Here is a 16327-nt window from a genome sequence, read left to right on the forward strand (position 1 = left end):
CGGGTACCTGTTACAGAAAGATGGCCGAAGTGTCAGAGAACATTCAACATTCTTGGATGTCAGCTCTCTCTAGGTTAGGCTCATCTTATGTAAACTACCGTAAATTCCGGACTAAAAGCCGCTACTTTCCCAAACGTACAACCCTGCGGCTTATTTATTGATGCGGCCAATTTATCAAATTTTTCTAACGGCCACCATCACCAACGGGTTCCGAAAAGCCGGTCTGCTGCGTGACGGGGAGGAGGGCACAGAATCAGCAGTGGATGAGACTTCCAGCGACAGTGACAGCACGAGTGAGGCTGCGGGAGAGTGGGACGACGTCTATATGACAAAGTTTCCTTCCAACATTGAGGAAGACGACTTTGATGGCTTCAGTTCTAAGGAGGAAGATGAGGACGGTTTACCGTGATTTTTACAAGTATGGTATGTTTTTTTAACAGACCTGTTTACTGTCTTGCAAGCGTGTTGCTAGCGTGTTGCTACCTTGACCTGCCCTGTCACAGGCACCGTTTTGGATGGAAGTTTTTTTCATCCAGACATCAAGCGCTCGATGTTTATTAGCCACGGACTGCTATGTCAACAAGACCCAGCGGCCTACAAGGCACCGAAGCAGAGTGGCAAGACAGCGGCGTGACCGCCGAACGAGGACATCAAGCGCTCGGTGCTACGACCACTCGACATCAAGCGCTCGGTGCTACGACCACTCGGGAGTGTTTATTAGCCACGGACTGCTATGTCAACAAGACCTACAAGACCAGCGGCCTACAAAGCAGCGAAGCAGAGTGGCAAGACAGCGGCATGATGAAGAAGCGGGCCGGGCTAACAGCTAGGCTAAAGGCTAACCCCTCGACGAAGCGGGCCGGGCTAACAGCTAGGCTAAAGGCTAAACCCTCTAACATCCATTTTGCTCTCCAATGTTCGCTCTCTGGACAATAAACTGGACCATTTAACAACTGGAAGAGGCATCGAACCGCGAGATGACGAACTGCTGCGCTAAAATTCTGACGAAGACATGGTTAATCTTATCTATCCCGGCTGACGTTCTAAGAAACTGTGCGGGTCAGATGTATCGACATTTCGTTCTGTATATACGTGTACACGAAGGACAATAAAGTAAATCTGAATCTGAATCTGAAGTTATATTATTATTTTAAGCTTTGAGAACTCCCTCGGTGTACCGTCTTACTTTGTAAATATGTGTAACCATGTATAATATGTATTTGCATCCGTATATTTTTTTAATGTATTTATTTAAGACATTTATTCTGATATGTTTTGCACGGGCGAATGAAAAAGAAGGGGCAGAACAAAAGCGGGGTGACGGGAAGTGGGGTTAAGGTGACACCTGTTTGTGGACGCGGCGGACAATAGTGGATATATATTTTTCCCACCCTTACCTTTGGAAATATACACTTTTTTCCTTGGATTAATTTCAACGGGTATAATTCCGTTCATTTTGGCGGCTGTGATTTTTGGACTGTGTACTTTAATGACGGATGTTCAATTTTAATCGCGGGACTTAAAGTCGGGTTTGGGTTAATTTGGTGTTTGTGTTACATTTTATTAATGTTGGCACATGCGGCTTATATACAGGTGCGGCTTGTGTAAGTACAAAATCGGTTTTCCTCTTAAAATGTGGTGGATGCGGCTTTGCTTATAATCAGGTGCGCTCTATAGTCCGGAATTTACGGTAAATGCAAATGTCTCAACCAACGAGTGCTTTTAAAAATGCATGTTTATATGTATGCTTATTATTTAAATCAATATTTTTAAGATTTTTTTACCACTAGAAGGTGCCAAAATATATACACTGTCTTTTAAAGGAAATATTATTACTTTAAGTTGTTTTGGTTCTGCTGGTCTATATATTTTAAGAAAACTGTAAAACGGTTCTATTTTTTCTGGTTTAAACTGCACAATCTTTTCATTCAATGAATTTGAGAGGAAAAAATGTTTTTATTTTAGGTTGCGGCTTGTAAATAGGATGGGATGTTGGTTCCTGTAATCAGATCAGTTTAGAACCCCTGGTCTTGGTCATAGGGGCCGATTTACGTGCTCAGAGCAAGTCTAGCCCAAAGCACAGTCTGTACTCAAAGGTGAAGTTTTCTTTCTTTTGGTCATTTGCCAGACTGTAGGAGATATAAGAAAGTGCATTTGCATTGTTCTGCACTGTTGTGTGATGGACGACCTTCATACTAGTTAATGGAACTGAGTGAAGACACTATTTTGCTAAAAAAGAGGTTGGCAGACATATGCTGTGGATTGGAGAGGGTCTTGCACACTTCCACCATAACCACAACACAAAACACATTTCTGTGAGACTTAGAATCTGTGATAAAATATAACAGATATATCCATACACTCATGCTTCCACGCTGGTCCATATATATATATATATATATATATATATATATATATATATATATATATATATATAGAGAGAGAGAGAGAGAGAGAGAGAGAGAGAGAGAGAGAGAGAGAGAGAGAGAGAGAGAGAGAGAGAGAGATCTTCTCTACTGTAGATCAGTCAGGTTTCTGGGCTGTCGCTGAGAAAACACGGCGTTTAAACTCCTTCCAAAGATTTTCGCTTGGGTTAAGGTCTAGAGACTGGCTGAGCCATGCTAGAAGCTTGATATGCTTCTTTCGGAGCCACTCCTTGGTTTTCCTGGCTGTTTGCTTCGTGTCGACTGTTGGAAGACCCAGGAACGACCCATCTTCAATGCTGACTGAGGGAAGGAGGTTCTCACAATACACAGCCCCAGTCATCCTCTCTTTAATGCAGTGCACTCGTCCTGTCCCATGTGTAGAAAAACACCCACAAAGCATGATGCTACCAACCCATGCTTCACAGTAGGGATGGTGTTCTTCGGCTTGTACTCTTGTTCTTCTTCCTTCTAACGCGCTTAGTGTAATTATGACTGAAAAGATCTATTTTGGTCTCATCTGACCACAAAACCTTCTCCCATGACTCCTCTGTATCATCGAAATGGTCGTACCATAACTCCTCTGTATCATCGAAATGGTCGTATGAAAACTTAAGACGGGTCTTGACATGTGCTGGCAGGGGAACGTTTCGTGCTGCTAAACATTTCCTACCTCCAAAAAAAGCAACTTTTTGGAGACTCCGGAACCAACATTAGTATTGTATCTTTCGGTGAACTTTTGGTGAATAATCTCTGCAGACTAACAACCACAAGTACGTTCAAGACATTTGAAAAAAAAATTTGCAAAACTTTCGGAGCAGATTTCTTAATTATATATTCATTATAACATGTTGATTAAATCGATGATTGATAAGTTGTCAATCAATAAATGAATTGTTTCACCTCCAGAAATATGATAAAAGTAACCTTGGCAAAATGAAGGTGTAAAGAGCACTGGTGTCTGTCCCAAAAAATTGTAATGAAAAAATTTAAACAAATTAAAATACCATAATTTAAAATGAAACGCTTGAACCAATACAAGCTTTTTTGTTTATTTATGACAACTCATGACAAAAAAAAATACGGAATACATGTTCTAAAAGTTCAAAATATTCACTTCAAGGTTTAGTGTACAATTGTACTTTAATTTCATACATCAGTTACTTCTTTTTACAGACATACACGAGTGAAAATATCGTTTAAAATAGGCTATAGATTCGGATAAGGATTCCTGCCCTTATAATTGTTTTATTGATGTTGGTGTCTGTCTTTTCCCTTGCATAGTGCCTCTTAATATGCTCCACAACAATAAATTGATAATAGTATTTGGTGTATAAAGCACTTGGGTGTACCTCATCTTGTGTCTGTTATCTGTCTTTGTTATGGAAAGATGATTATGAGAGCTCTGATGAGGGGTAAAGAAGATTCCAATAAGATCGTCTCCCTGTGAAGTCATGAGTACTCAGACCATCGAGAGCCCCGACGCGGATGTGAAGCTGGTCTCCAAGGAGATGGCATTGCTTAGTAACATACTGGTAGCCTATGCCTTTATCACAGGTACGATACATATTTTTTGGTACATTAATGCAAAAATTTATGAGATTGAATCCCTCTTTTCTGTCATTTTAAATGTAGTCTAACAAGTGCAGTGTGAGCGTTATATTGCTAGACTGATTTTTTGTTACCAGTGCAACCATGTGAAAGAGGAGAAAAAGATACAGTTAGAGTAGTAGGTAGGTTACGTCTTTGAGTAGGAAATAAATTCTGGGATTCTTTTTGCAGCAACAAAACTAGTAAAAATAAAGATAAAAAATGGTGTCTTGTAGTTAACAAAAGAACTGTTACGAAATAATAAAGATAAAATAAACTTAAATGACAATACTTCATTCAGGTTAATGTTTTATAGTTAATCATCAGAAAGCGTTAGCATTTTAAGAATTAGTTTTTGCTTCAGGAATCATCAAAAGTAAGGACATTCTTGTTTGAGGATGGTGGAAAATTATATGACTTGGTAACTCCTGGTTTCATCCTCAAATGGTAAAAGTGAATGTCAGATAGCCACAGAAAGAGACCTCAGCGGTACGATCCTTGGCTACAGAAGCTGGCTCTTTGTACATGGAATGTCACCTCTCTGGCGGGAAAGGAGCACAAGCTGGTGTTTGAGGTTTGACTACATATAGTCACACTTACCTACACACAGTTTGGGCTCTGGTACCGGACCTCACAAGAGAGGTTTGACTATCTTCCAGTCTGGAGGCACAGAGCTGGTGTGGGCATATTAGTTGTTCCACAGATTGGCACCTTTATGTTAAGGTTCATCTCTGCCTTCAGGTAGGGCGGCAGGTCCTGACTGTTGTTTGTGTTTCCACACCATACAGCAGTCCAGAATTTTATATATATATATATATATATATATATATATATATATATATATATATATATATATATATATATATATATATATATATATATATATATATATATATATATACCCCCAAAAATTGTTTTTGGTCCTATATCTTCCATAGATAAGGCGCACCGGATTATAAGGCGCTACAATGGGAACGTCGACAAAACAGTCAGATGATTCAGTCAAACTGATTACCACCTTAACATTCCCAAAGCTTGCAAAGAAGCAAATACGTGTCGTAGACACGTGCGGATGCGGTGTCCGTACGATGTCACTCAAATGCATCGTTTCAAATATCATTCGGAAGGTTAAAGTCTTGGGATTCAAGAAATGCCAACCATTCCTTAGTTTCTATTTTCTTTTTCACTCGCAACTTTACTTTGTATATGACAATAAACACTTGGAATTGAGTTTAATTCACTCAACTCATCACAGCAACATCAAGATCGTTCTAAAACAAGATACCGGGAAAATATAAATCCGCATAGCTCACCTAAGTTCTCACGTTCAATAATGATACGCAATCATGGTCTTCTTACAACCGTGAGTGTAGTAAATCCAGGAGAGTAAAATATTTACAAATACAGACTAATGAAATATGTTTCTTTATGGCGTAGTTTAGCAGGCTTGCTATTCAGTCATCTCTTTCGGCCAATTGCAGGGTTTGTTTTGGCCCTCTAGCTGATCCGAGGCTCCGAATAACTTCAGCCAATAGCGATCGATTTAACGCATGATTGACACATCTTTTTCGGCCAATTGCAGGGTTTGTTTCGGCCCTCTGGCCTATCCGAGGCTCCGAATAACTTTAGCCAATAGCGATCGATTCAAACGATGATTGACACATTGGTTAGCCAATGAAACGCTGGTATATAAATCCCAGCGGACTACTCCACGTTCAGGGGGAAAATCGAGTCGGCGGCTGTTGCGTAAGTTGCGAGACCTTGCGATTTAATATTGAGCCATATTTAAGGCGCACTGTATTAAAAGGCGCATGGACAGCTTTTGAAAAAAATTAAGACTTTTGGGTGCGCCTTATAGTGCGGAAAATACGGTGTATAAATATATATATATATATATATATATATATATATATATATATATATATATATATATATTACTTACTTACTTACTTACTTATTGCTCCAGCGAAGGTCGGGGGGTCCCGTCCCTGTGCGTTGAGCCGACCAGATGAACCAGGTTTTTCCAATGCTGGCGGTCTTGTGCCAGCTGTTCTGCATCCTCTACGGCAACTCCGTGTTGTTGGAGGTCGCCCGCAACGACGTCGAGCCATCGAGTGCGGGGTTTCCCTCGTGGTCGTCTCCAGCCTGCGGCCTTTGGGTCAAACTGGAGAATGGCTCGTGTCGGATGGTCTGGTGGTAGACGAAGGACATGGCCAAACCAGCGGGTGCGGCGTTGTGCGACCAAGGAAGATGCTTGGGGCTGGCACGTGCGGGCTCTGAGCTCTTTATTGGAGACTCGCTGGGGCCACCTGATGTTCTCGATGGTTCTGAGAGCCCTGCTATCAAAACCATCGATTCTTGTGGCCAGGGTGTCGTTCAGGGGCCATGTTTCTGAGCCATAAAGCAGGATAGGGAGTACGGCGAGGTTGTAAATGCGGAGCTTCGTCTTGCGTGCGATGGTCTGGTGCCGCCAGAGTGGTTTCCAGAGAGACTGCAGAGCAGATGCTGCCAGGGCTCTTCTGCGGAGAATCTCTGGTTTTAGGTCCCCATTGTCTGTCACCATGGACCCCAGATATACAAAGCTCTTGACAGGCTCTACGATGTCGCTACCAATTTGGATGGGAGGTGGATCTGGTCCATCACCGACATACATGAACTTGGTTTTCGTCCAACTCACTTGCAGGCCAAGCCGCGCTGCCTCTTCGCTGTAAATGCCCAGAGCGTCTCTCAGCTGGCTGTAGGAAGTGCTGAGAATGATGGTGTCGTCAGCATACTCCAGGTCAGTCAGGTGGTAGTTGCCGAAAGACACTCCGGGGATGCGCTCACTAACCCTGAACATCAGATGGTCGATGATGCAATTAAAAAGGTCGGGAGCAGCCACACAGCCTTGGCGAACGCCGCTGGAGATAGCAAACCAGTCGGAGTCAATGCCGTTGATACGGACACAGCTCTCTGTGTTGCTGTAGAGCAGCTTGAACAGGGCTATGATCTTGGGTGGTGCTCTGAGAGCTTGGAGGATGTTCCACAGTGAAGAGTGGCAGACGGTGTCAAAGGCGGCCTTCAGATCAATGAATCCGATATATAGATGGCGATCTTTACGGAATTCACGGGTCTTTTCTATCAGCAAACGGACGGCAGAGATGTGGTCCGTTGTGGAGCGGTTGGGCATAAAGCCAGCCTGCTGGGGACGGCGGCAGCTTCTGATTGCTGGAAGGGCACGGCTGAGCAAGATCCTGGTAAAGACCTTGCCCGGGATGGAGAGTAAGGTTATGCCTCTGTGGTTTCCACAGACAAGCCTGTCGCCCTTGCATTTCCAGAAGGGCAAGATGACTCCTCTGGTCCAGTCGGTGGGCAGCTGCTCCGATTCCCACACCTGGTTGAATAGGCGGGTTAGCCACTCCACCATGCCATCACCGCCGGCCTTGAGCATCTCGCCGGTAATGGCACAGATGCCGGGGGCTTTCTTGGTGTTCAGCTTCTTCAGAGCAGCTCTCACTTCCTCGGGTGTTACGGGGTCTGTGCAGCAGGTGTCGTTAGGAGGTGCTGTGCTCGCAGCCCGTAGGAGGGTGGGATCAGCCGGGATGGTGCTGTGCTGCAAGAGGAGGCTAAAGTGCTCCTTCCAGCGCTCGAGGCAGTTGGCTTCTGTCATGATGAGGTTGCCGTCTGAGTCCTTTACCAGGGCTGTCTTTATGTGTGGGCCGCTACGGGCTTGGCGTAGTAGACTGAATACGCGGCTCATGTTGTTGTTATTGGCCGCGGACTCAAGCTGTTGGGCTTCTGCCTGCCAAAACCTCTCCCTATCTTCAGCAATGGCCACATTGCGCAGGCGATTCAGTCTCCGATACTCTGTGAGGTCGCCTCGGAGTCGGGCCTCACGCCGCTGGTCTATGATGTTTAGTGTCCTCTCTGATATCCAGGGCTTTCTCGGGGAGGATCGCGGGCGTCCGAGGACATTGTGAGCAGACTGGAGGACACTTTCCTTGAAGGCCGCCCAGTCTGTCAGCTTGTCAGGAGCCAGGGTATCAAGAGAGCGGCGGATGGAGCAACTGAAGTCTCTGGCGATGTTGGGGTCGCTGAGTCGGGAGGAGTCGGGGCGAGGCAGAGTCTTGTGCTGGTTGGCTCGGAGCTTTAGCTTGAGCTGGGCCACCAGCAGACGATGGTCTGTGTTGCCAAGCTGTGCTCCTCTGAACACCCGGCAGTTGGTTACAAACGACTTCCAGCGTCGTGATATCAGGATGTGGTCCAATCCCTTCCTGGTTCTGCCATCTGGGCTGTACCACGTCCAGTGATGGATGCATTTCCGGGGAAACCAGGTGTCAGCAACACAAAGGTTGTTTTGGTGGCAGAGGAGGAGGAGGCGGTTGCCATTGTCGTTTGTTGTGCTGTCAACGAAGGTGGTGCCGACAGGTGAGCCGGGGGACCGATCAATGCTGGATAGAGTGGCGTTGGCATCAGTGAGGATGATGGTGACGTCGTGTGGTGGGGCTTGGTTGACAGCCTGGTGGAGTTGGTCAAAGAACGCGTCCTTTGCATCCTCATCAGCGACATCGGTGGGGGCGTAGGCGACGATCACTGTCATCTTGCCGTGATGGTGGAGGAATCGAGCAGACAGTAGTCTGTCACTTATTGGTGTCCAGCTGATGAGGGACCTCCGGAGGGCTTTTGGAATGGCAAGAGCCACACCGTAAAGGCCGGTCCGACTCTCGGGGCCACTCCAGATGTAGCAATGGTTGCCAGCTGTTGTTTCACCATTGCCTTGCCATCGTACTTCACAGAGCCCTGCCATGGTGATGTTATAGCGACAGAGCTCTCGGGACAGCAGGGTGGCAGCTCCGGGGCGAAGGAGTGTCTGGACATTCCAGGTGGCGACACGGGTCTTATGACGAAGATCGATCCGTACTCGTTGGTCGGGGGCAGGCTGGGGTCCGTTACCGTGTTGGTCAGTCCGGCTTCTTTCTCTGGTCAGTTTCGTAACAAAGTGTGTTTCTCCTGGGTGAGTTGTTAGCCCTCCGCAGGATAGTCGGTTGGTGGGGCTGCCACCTCACAGCGTACCGACACGCTGGGGTCTTTGTTTGTCTGGAACCTACCCCGGAGACCGGCCCGCCATGGGTGACCCTACCAGGAGCAAGCTCCCGACGGTATCGCTCTCCAGGGTCACTGGAACACGCAAGCCCCCTCGCCGCATCAAGGCCAGACCCATCCGAGGGGGATATATATATATATATATATATATATATATATATATATATATATATATATATATATATATAGCGCGTGTGCGGCACAGTTCTGTGGTCGTGGGAACCTCCTGCGTGGGTTCAAATCCAGCTCCCGGCCTTACTGTGCGGAGTTTGTATGTTCTCCCCGTGCTTGCGTGGGTTTCCTCCGGGCACTCCGGTTTCCTCCCACATTCCAAAGACATGCATTTCAGGTGAATTGGCCGGTCCAAATTGTCCCTAGGTGTGAATGAGCGAGTGAGTTGGCTGTCCCTGTGTGCCCTGTGATTGGCTGGCAACCAGTTCAGGGTGTCCCCTGCCCACTGCCCGATAATTGCTGGGATGGGCTCCAGCACCCCCCCCCGTACTGCTGAGGGACTTCAATGCTCATGTAAGCAATGGCAGCGTGATCTAAACTGAAGTGGTGTTTCATTATTGGACCTATGTGCTCATCACAGCTTGTCTATTAAAATCCTCATCTTTAAACAGGAGTGGTACGCCATCAACACTGTGTATAGTTGAGATGGGCCGCTGCTGACCGTGACCTCGGACCTGTATAAGTTCTGTTGTCTGTTTTATCTCTCTTTTTAGACCAACCCGAGAGGGCGGCGCTGGTGTTTCTGGGAGGCGTTTCCGTCGGTCTCCTGGTCACGCTCTGCGCTGTCGTCTTTCAAATCCACTGTCGCGCCGACTGTCACTACGGCAGGAGTAAACAGCCTCGCCATCGCCATCACCATCGCCATCACCACAAACATCCCCACCATTGCCAACGCCACATCGGTCAGCACTACCAGCAGCCCGCCAACCCAGACCGAATGGCCGTTGTCCCAACGGAGATGGCGGCCAGGCCAGCTGGGGATAGCGAATCAGAAGAGGAGACAGCAGATATGTCATCCTGGAGAGGCCAACGATTTGAGAGGGCGCTACTGCACACTAGCATGTTTACATCAGCCGAAGGTATCTTAATATACTACTGGTTCACAAAAACATGTTCCACCCGTGACTTTTCCATGAAGGACCATTGTGCATTTTTTAGCGCAGGGGTCTGCAACGGGGGGCCACTAAGGACAGCCGGTGGATATGTCCTTTAAATAGCCCACAAGTGATGGGTCATTATGATTTTATAGAAAAACTATTATTTTAGTGGTTGACTGAGTCGGTTTAATCTTACTTCCATTAACAAACCTGGTAATTACGAAATAGCAACATAGTAATAACAGTTCTATTTTAGAAATGCATATAAAACTGAGTGCCCTTTTGTGCTAACGTCACAGACCAGAACGGACGCAGGACTCAATTGTATGCGTTTCTCAGATTTTATTGAAAGAGAGTGACCAGGGCTGGAGATCAGAGGCAATGTCAAGTTCGTAATAGTAGTCGTAGGCAGGCGGCAGGCAAAACAGGCGTAGTCAGGTTCGGAAACGGGTCGAAAAACGGGAATCAGGCAGGAAACAGGTTTTAACAACGATCTGACAAAGTTTGAACTGAAGTCGGGGGCTTAAGAAGGGTGTGGCCACCAATCAGCCTGTCCGGGCTGTTGGCGCCAATCAAGCTGCCACAGGTGTTCCAAATAGGCAATTATGACAGCTAATTGGTAACAAAAAGTAGCTCTCAGCTTGAAAATGTTGGAGGCCTCTGACTTAGCGCCTCTTTTTGGTAAACTAAGGAGGGGTTCATTTTTGCCCGGCTGACTAAAAACAGCCGGCTCTTTCGGCTCTTAAGCGACTCTTCAGATTGTTTTTGTTGATTTAATACAAATACAGTATTACCAATTATTATGTGTCGGACTGGCGATCAGCGAAGTCGGACTGGCGATCAGCGGAGTCGGACTGGCGATCAGCGGAGTCGGACTGGCGATCAGCGGAGTCGGACTGGCGAGCAGGAGAGTCAGACAGGCGAGCAGGGAAGTCAGACCGACAGATGAGTATGGAAGGTCGGCCAACAGGCACAGCGTTGAGGCCGACAGGCGCGGCGTTGAGGCGCCAAAGCTTCCCGGAAACCCCATTCGAGGCACAGCAATGGCCACGGCGGGCGGGGCTATGGTTCGAATGGGCAGGAAAGGTGACGGCCCGGCCGGAGAAGAAAACCCCGGGAGGCGGGGCTGATGCCGACAGGAGTTCACTCAGCTGACGCAACATGAACGCAGTCCGCTGAGCTAATTGCTCCATCTGGCGTCGTATTCTCCGTTGAGTTTGCTCAACCTGCAGTTGAAGGGCAGTGACATCACTGGGTGATCGCCAGACAGCGCCCTCCGTCCGATTCAATTGCCGTAGAGCGTAGGGAGTGTCTAGCTTTCCCCAATTTGCGCTGGTGTGAGCATCCGCTGGGTCCAAAACTGGCTGGAACCTTCTGTCACGCAGCAGGAGCAGGAAACAGAAAAGGACCCATTCGCGTAGACGTAGTCACAATTTATTGGGGGAAGAGGAGGAGGGTGCACAATCGATCCGGGAATCGATGGTCGCAGGAGTGGATTAGAAATCCACTCAAAAGATAAGAATTTCCAAAAACAAAACAGGATCAAAGACGGGCAAATTCACGGAACTAGGCATTTAACAGGATTTAACATAAGTCTCACATAAGTCTCACAGAGTTTAACCAGGTATAACAAACGTTCCAGCTAAGCACAGTTAGAAGGACCCACAGAAACATGTCAGGCAGGACGGAAGGAAAACTGAGATCACTTGCACTCGTTTCTTGGTTTTTATTGGAAGGAAGGAATGACAAGACGTGAATCTCCGATCCGTTGTTTGACGGATTTTCGAGACTTGACAGGCGGGTGAAGGCTTGGCGGGAATGGTCGCGGACAGGCGTAGTCGTCGTGTTGTTGGTTGGGGCTGGAGAAGAAGGGCGTCGTTGTGTTCGGAAGAGAGATCAGGAGTCAGGCGGGCAGGGCAGGTCATAGGCAAATTCAGAAACGGGTCGGCAATGGAGATCAGGTAGAAAAACAGGAGGCAGGCAAAGAGTCGGAGGTACGGGGTTTCTGAGCAGATGGCAACAGATCGCATAGTACAATCGGATAAAGTGTTACCGGAAGCTGGGGATTTAAATGTACAGGGTGCGCCAATCAGCTGTCCTGGCTGTTGGCGCCAAATCCTGAACACAGGTGTTCCCGATCCGGGTGATTGTGACAAAACAATTAGTCAATGCTAGTCAGCCGGTGTCCATGGGGGGGGCCAACTGGGCGCCATGGCAACCGCGCAAGACATGACACAGAATCCATGAAAAATGCATATTGACCGATCACACGTGGAAAAAAAGCATGTTTTGAATGATAAAGTCTGTTGCTTATGTTTATCATGCATCATTGCTGTGCAAAGATGTTTTTGGGGGGCTAAGAAAAATGTCTTATTTTCCTCGTGCCGAGGTTTTGAGTTTTTCCTTGCCCTCATGTTGGTTTAAGTTCAGGGGAGGGTGCAACCGTAACCAGTGCAGTCTTTTGAGACATCTTATGATTAAGGGCTACACAAATTTAATGACTTGACTTGACATGCATTCAATATGCCTCCACTGAGACTCCTGTCTGGTGACGCCACTGGATCAGTCTAAAAAATAATTCTTTGTTCAAAGATAATTTGACGCTAATGTTAGTTGATAGTTTTGTGTTTGTGTGTGCTCAGAACTAGATCGGGCCCAGCAGCTTGAAGAACGGGAAAGGATCCTGAGAGAAATCTGGATGAACAGACAGCCAGACATCAGCACGGTCACTCAGAGCCTCAACAGATATTATTGACGACAGTAGAAGAAATCTGAAGAAAAAGAAAATGATTATGCAATAACCCGTGATCATTAATGGTCAAAGTCCACACATGTGCTCAAAACATATTTTTTACTGTTTCACAACTGAATTGGTGCTTTTGTGTATGTGAGGAATGTGATTGTGTTTCTGTGTATGGGGGGCACGTTTCCCTTATTTTATCTTTTCAATGTTTTGCAAACTAAAAATAGAAGATGAAAACAAGGGACCAAATGTGTGATTGATGGGATTAATCCTGGTGCTTTTACTGTTGTTGTTTGATGTATTTCTTGTGGGGCTCCAACTGACAATTTTTTTCAAAATTGATAAATTGTCGATTATTTTTTAGAATAATCAATGGATCGGATTTCTAAAAGACATTTTTTATTTCCTCCTCTTTATTCAAAAATTGAAGTTTTGGACAGATAGTAAGCAGTGTCAGCATAATTTTTAACACTTGGGAGGTATTTTTACATATTTTGTCTTTTTAATGGTTTTGCTTTCTATATGATCAAAGAAAAAACATCGGAAAAAACAATCTACGTAAGTTATCAAAATAAAAGAAACATCTATTACTCTAAGCTAAGATCCGCTAATATCATCTTCGATAAAGGTATTTCTAACCCCAAATTTTGAGCCAACAGAATGAATGGTCTTATTGGCATTTTACGTACCTAGTGGCTCATAAATCCATGATACAACAACTCAATAATCTAGTACCCAACGCTTTTTATAAGATTTAAAAATTAATTTTATCGATTAGTTGTTACAGCCCTAGTTGTTTAAATAAAGTGCATGCAAAAAGAAAGAGATTGCAGACCCAGTTTTTATTCGAGATTGAATTGAAGCAGATATTCAGAACATTCGCTGTTGTTCAACTGATATATGAAATTTGGTTTCAATATATGATACAGAGATCCCTCACTTTTTTTTGTTATTGTGGACCACAACCACCCGCAAAGAATAAAAATCCACGAAGTAGCGTCACACCTTCATAAAAGCCCCCAAGGGTTACACTTCCTTCGAGATTACATCATTATGGACTGAGAGTATATGACTGCAACCAATACAAATTATAGATCTCCGAATAGTAACACACAACACATAAATTGCACTTAAAGGGATGTTTTTATTGTCACAATACAAAAGTCCAACAATATTGAAGGGCTTCTCATTTCAGTGTAAGAAAGCAATTCTTCACATTAAACTAGACTGTCCTGAATGTAGCGGATTACCACTAGTTTTATCTCCAGGTCACCCATGGCTAAAGGACCTGGTTGGCGTTGGCAAGAAACAGGGTCCACAGCAGTGGCTTAGGGGAGTTGCTAGCCTAACCGTAGCATTAGGCCGGAACAGCGGTACTGTTTTTGCCTTTTCTCCGACGCTGCCCCAGTCACACCGTGGGGCTGCACTAACTACCCATCCACCGTGCCACAAAATGAATTAATATTTTTATTATATTAAGTGACACTGGTTTTGTGTTTGGTATGTGGTAATTAAATTTTAACCCGTATTTGTTTTATGCTCTGATATCCATCCATTATCTGCACCGCTTATCTTCGATAGAGTTGTAGGGGTTCTGGAGCCCATCCAAGCCATCTTCGGGCAGTGGGCAGGGGAAACCCTGAACTAGTTTCCAGCCAGTCGCAGGGAGGAGGACATCCCCCAACTCAAGATCACTGCAGCCCAGTTGTGTTGAGATCTGAAAGACAACTCACTCACTCATTTACACCTAGGGACAATTTGGACCGGCCAATTAACCTGACCTGCATGTTTTTGGAATATGGGAGGAAAGCAGAGTGCCCGGAAGAAAACCGACGCAAGCATGGGGAGAACATGCAAACTCCACACAGGAAGGTTTGATCTCATGACCTTAGAACTGTGCTGTGGACGCGCCAACCACTGCGCCGTCGTGCATGTTCTGATGATCTTTTTCTATTTATTAAAAAAAAGTCTTACTTTTGCAGGGCTTGGAACAGATTAGCGCATTTACACTCAAAAGGCATTTCTACTTGCAAATGTTTCAGGTTATAAAGCTACTCCCAGAACGAAAGAGAAGTACCACTGTAACATTGCATTATGTCAGCTGACATTACATGGACTCTCCGGTGTCCTACGGCACACACAAAGGAAGCAGAGCCTCCCAGCAGGGGGATGCTAATCGCTCGGCATTCAGATTTCAAATGAATCGCGCATGTGCCAAAATACAACTCACAGACACTGCCTGAAGTGAAGACAGTACATGTCGTTTGTACTGCTGCTGTTCATTTATTACTCTGTCTAGTTTCAGTCACGTCAGCGATGTATTTGCAGACCATGGGATGATAGTTCATGGCCCCTGTCATGAAGGTCGGGTATGTAAATTCAAAATATTCTACTTGCTGGTGCTATCTTCAAGCTGAAATCATCATTGGAGCCTCTGTCAAGCTGCTTCTGTTAAGTGTCTCTCTTAGATGCACTCGAATAAACTTTCCTTTTTTTTTACCTTTTTTGGGCGCTAGGTGGCCAGAATATCAATGCTCAAAGTAAGATTAAAGCAGATAAGGCACCAAAAAATAAATAAATATAAAGGCTCTTTGAAATCAGTTGGGTATTGTTAACACATACTTTTTACATTTTTAATGACATCCCAAAGTACGCACTCCACCTATAAATAAAAACAAACTAATAAATAAATTAGTATTATTATTATTAGTAGTAGCATGAGTAATAGTAGTAGTATTATAAACGTGGTTTGGGTCATTTTTCTGTCTTTTTTTTTGGACTGTTTCATACCCTTTTTTATGTGTCATTTTTTTCTGTTGTTTTTTGGTCTATTTTTTGTTTAGGTTTGTTTTTTGTAATTTTTGGTCGTTTCCTGGTCATTTTGGGAGCCTTTTCAGTCATCTTGGTCAAATTTCATACTTCATACACGATGCCTGACAAACATGGCAATGACTTTATGTACGTTTTCAACTATGTAAAATAAATAAAGACTTCTCGACCTGTTTTTTTTTTCTAAATATAAAAAAATCTGCGTTGGTATGTAAATGTTGTTGTTTTTTTAACTTTACCACTAGGAGGCACTAAATATTATACACTGTAAAATAGTGGGGTCGTGTGAGGCTCTGTCAAGGAGGGTGCGGGAGCGTTTAACCAAGGGGACCTTTTTACTTTTCATTTAAACTTTCAAAAGAATCAAGTGCAATTGCACCCCCACTACACTAGGAAGCAGTCTCGCTCTCATTGGCAGTGTTTTGTTTACATTTAACCTCCATGCCATGCATATCGCACAGCCCTGCGATTGGCTGGCAACCAGTTCAGGGTGTTCCCTGCCCACTGCCGGGAGATGGCTGGGATGGGCTCTGGCCCACCCCCCCGCGACC

At 45.2% G+C, this 16327-nt stretch overlaps 1 protein-coding gene across 7 annotated transcripts in view; it reads left to right on the top strand.

The window, feature by feature from the left end:
* Positions 1–15950, top strand: part of eva1ab (eva-1 homolog A, regulator of programmed cell death b) — a 39781-nt gene extending 23831 nt beyond the window's left edge. For 5 of the 7 annotated variants that reach the window (XM_088334810.1, XM_088334811.1, XM_088334809.1 and 2 more), the window contains 3 exons: positions 3814–3980; positions 9821–10186; positions 12847–15950. In XM_088334810.1, the coding sequence (XP_088190936.1) occupies positions 3878–3980; positions 9821–10186; positions 12847–12959 (582 nt within the window). In that variant the 5' untranslated portion in view covers positions 3814–3877 and the 3' untranslated portion in view covers positions 12960–15950. The remainder of the gene's footprint in view (positions 1–3813; positions 3981–9820; positions 10187–12846) is intronic. The other 2 variants (XM_088334813.1, XM_088334812.1) reach the window with 1 other exon arrangement.
* Positions 15951–16327: the final 377 nt, after the last annotated feature.

The sequence above is a fragment of the Urocampus carinirostris genome, chromosome 4 (assembly GCF_059441175.1).
Source record: "Urocampus carinirostris isolate Australia breed hairy pipefish chromosome 4, RoL_Ucar_1.0, whole genome shotgun sequence".
In the NCBI taxonomy this organism is placed as follows: domain Eukaryota; kingdom Metazoa; phylum Chordata; class Actinopteri; order Syngnathiformes; family Syngnathidae; genus Urocampus; species Urocampus carinirostris.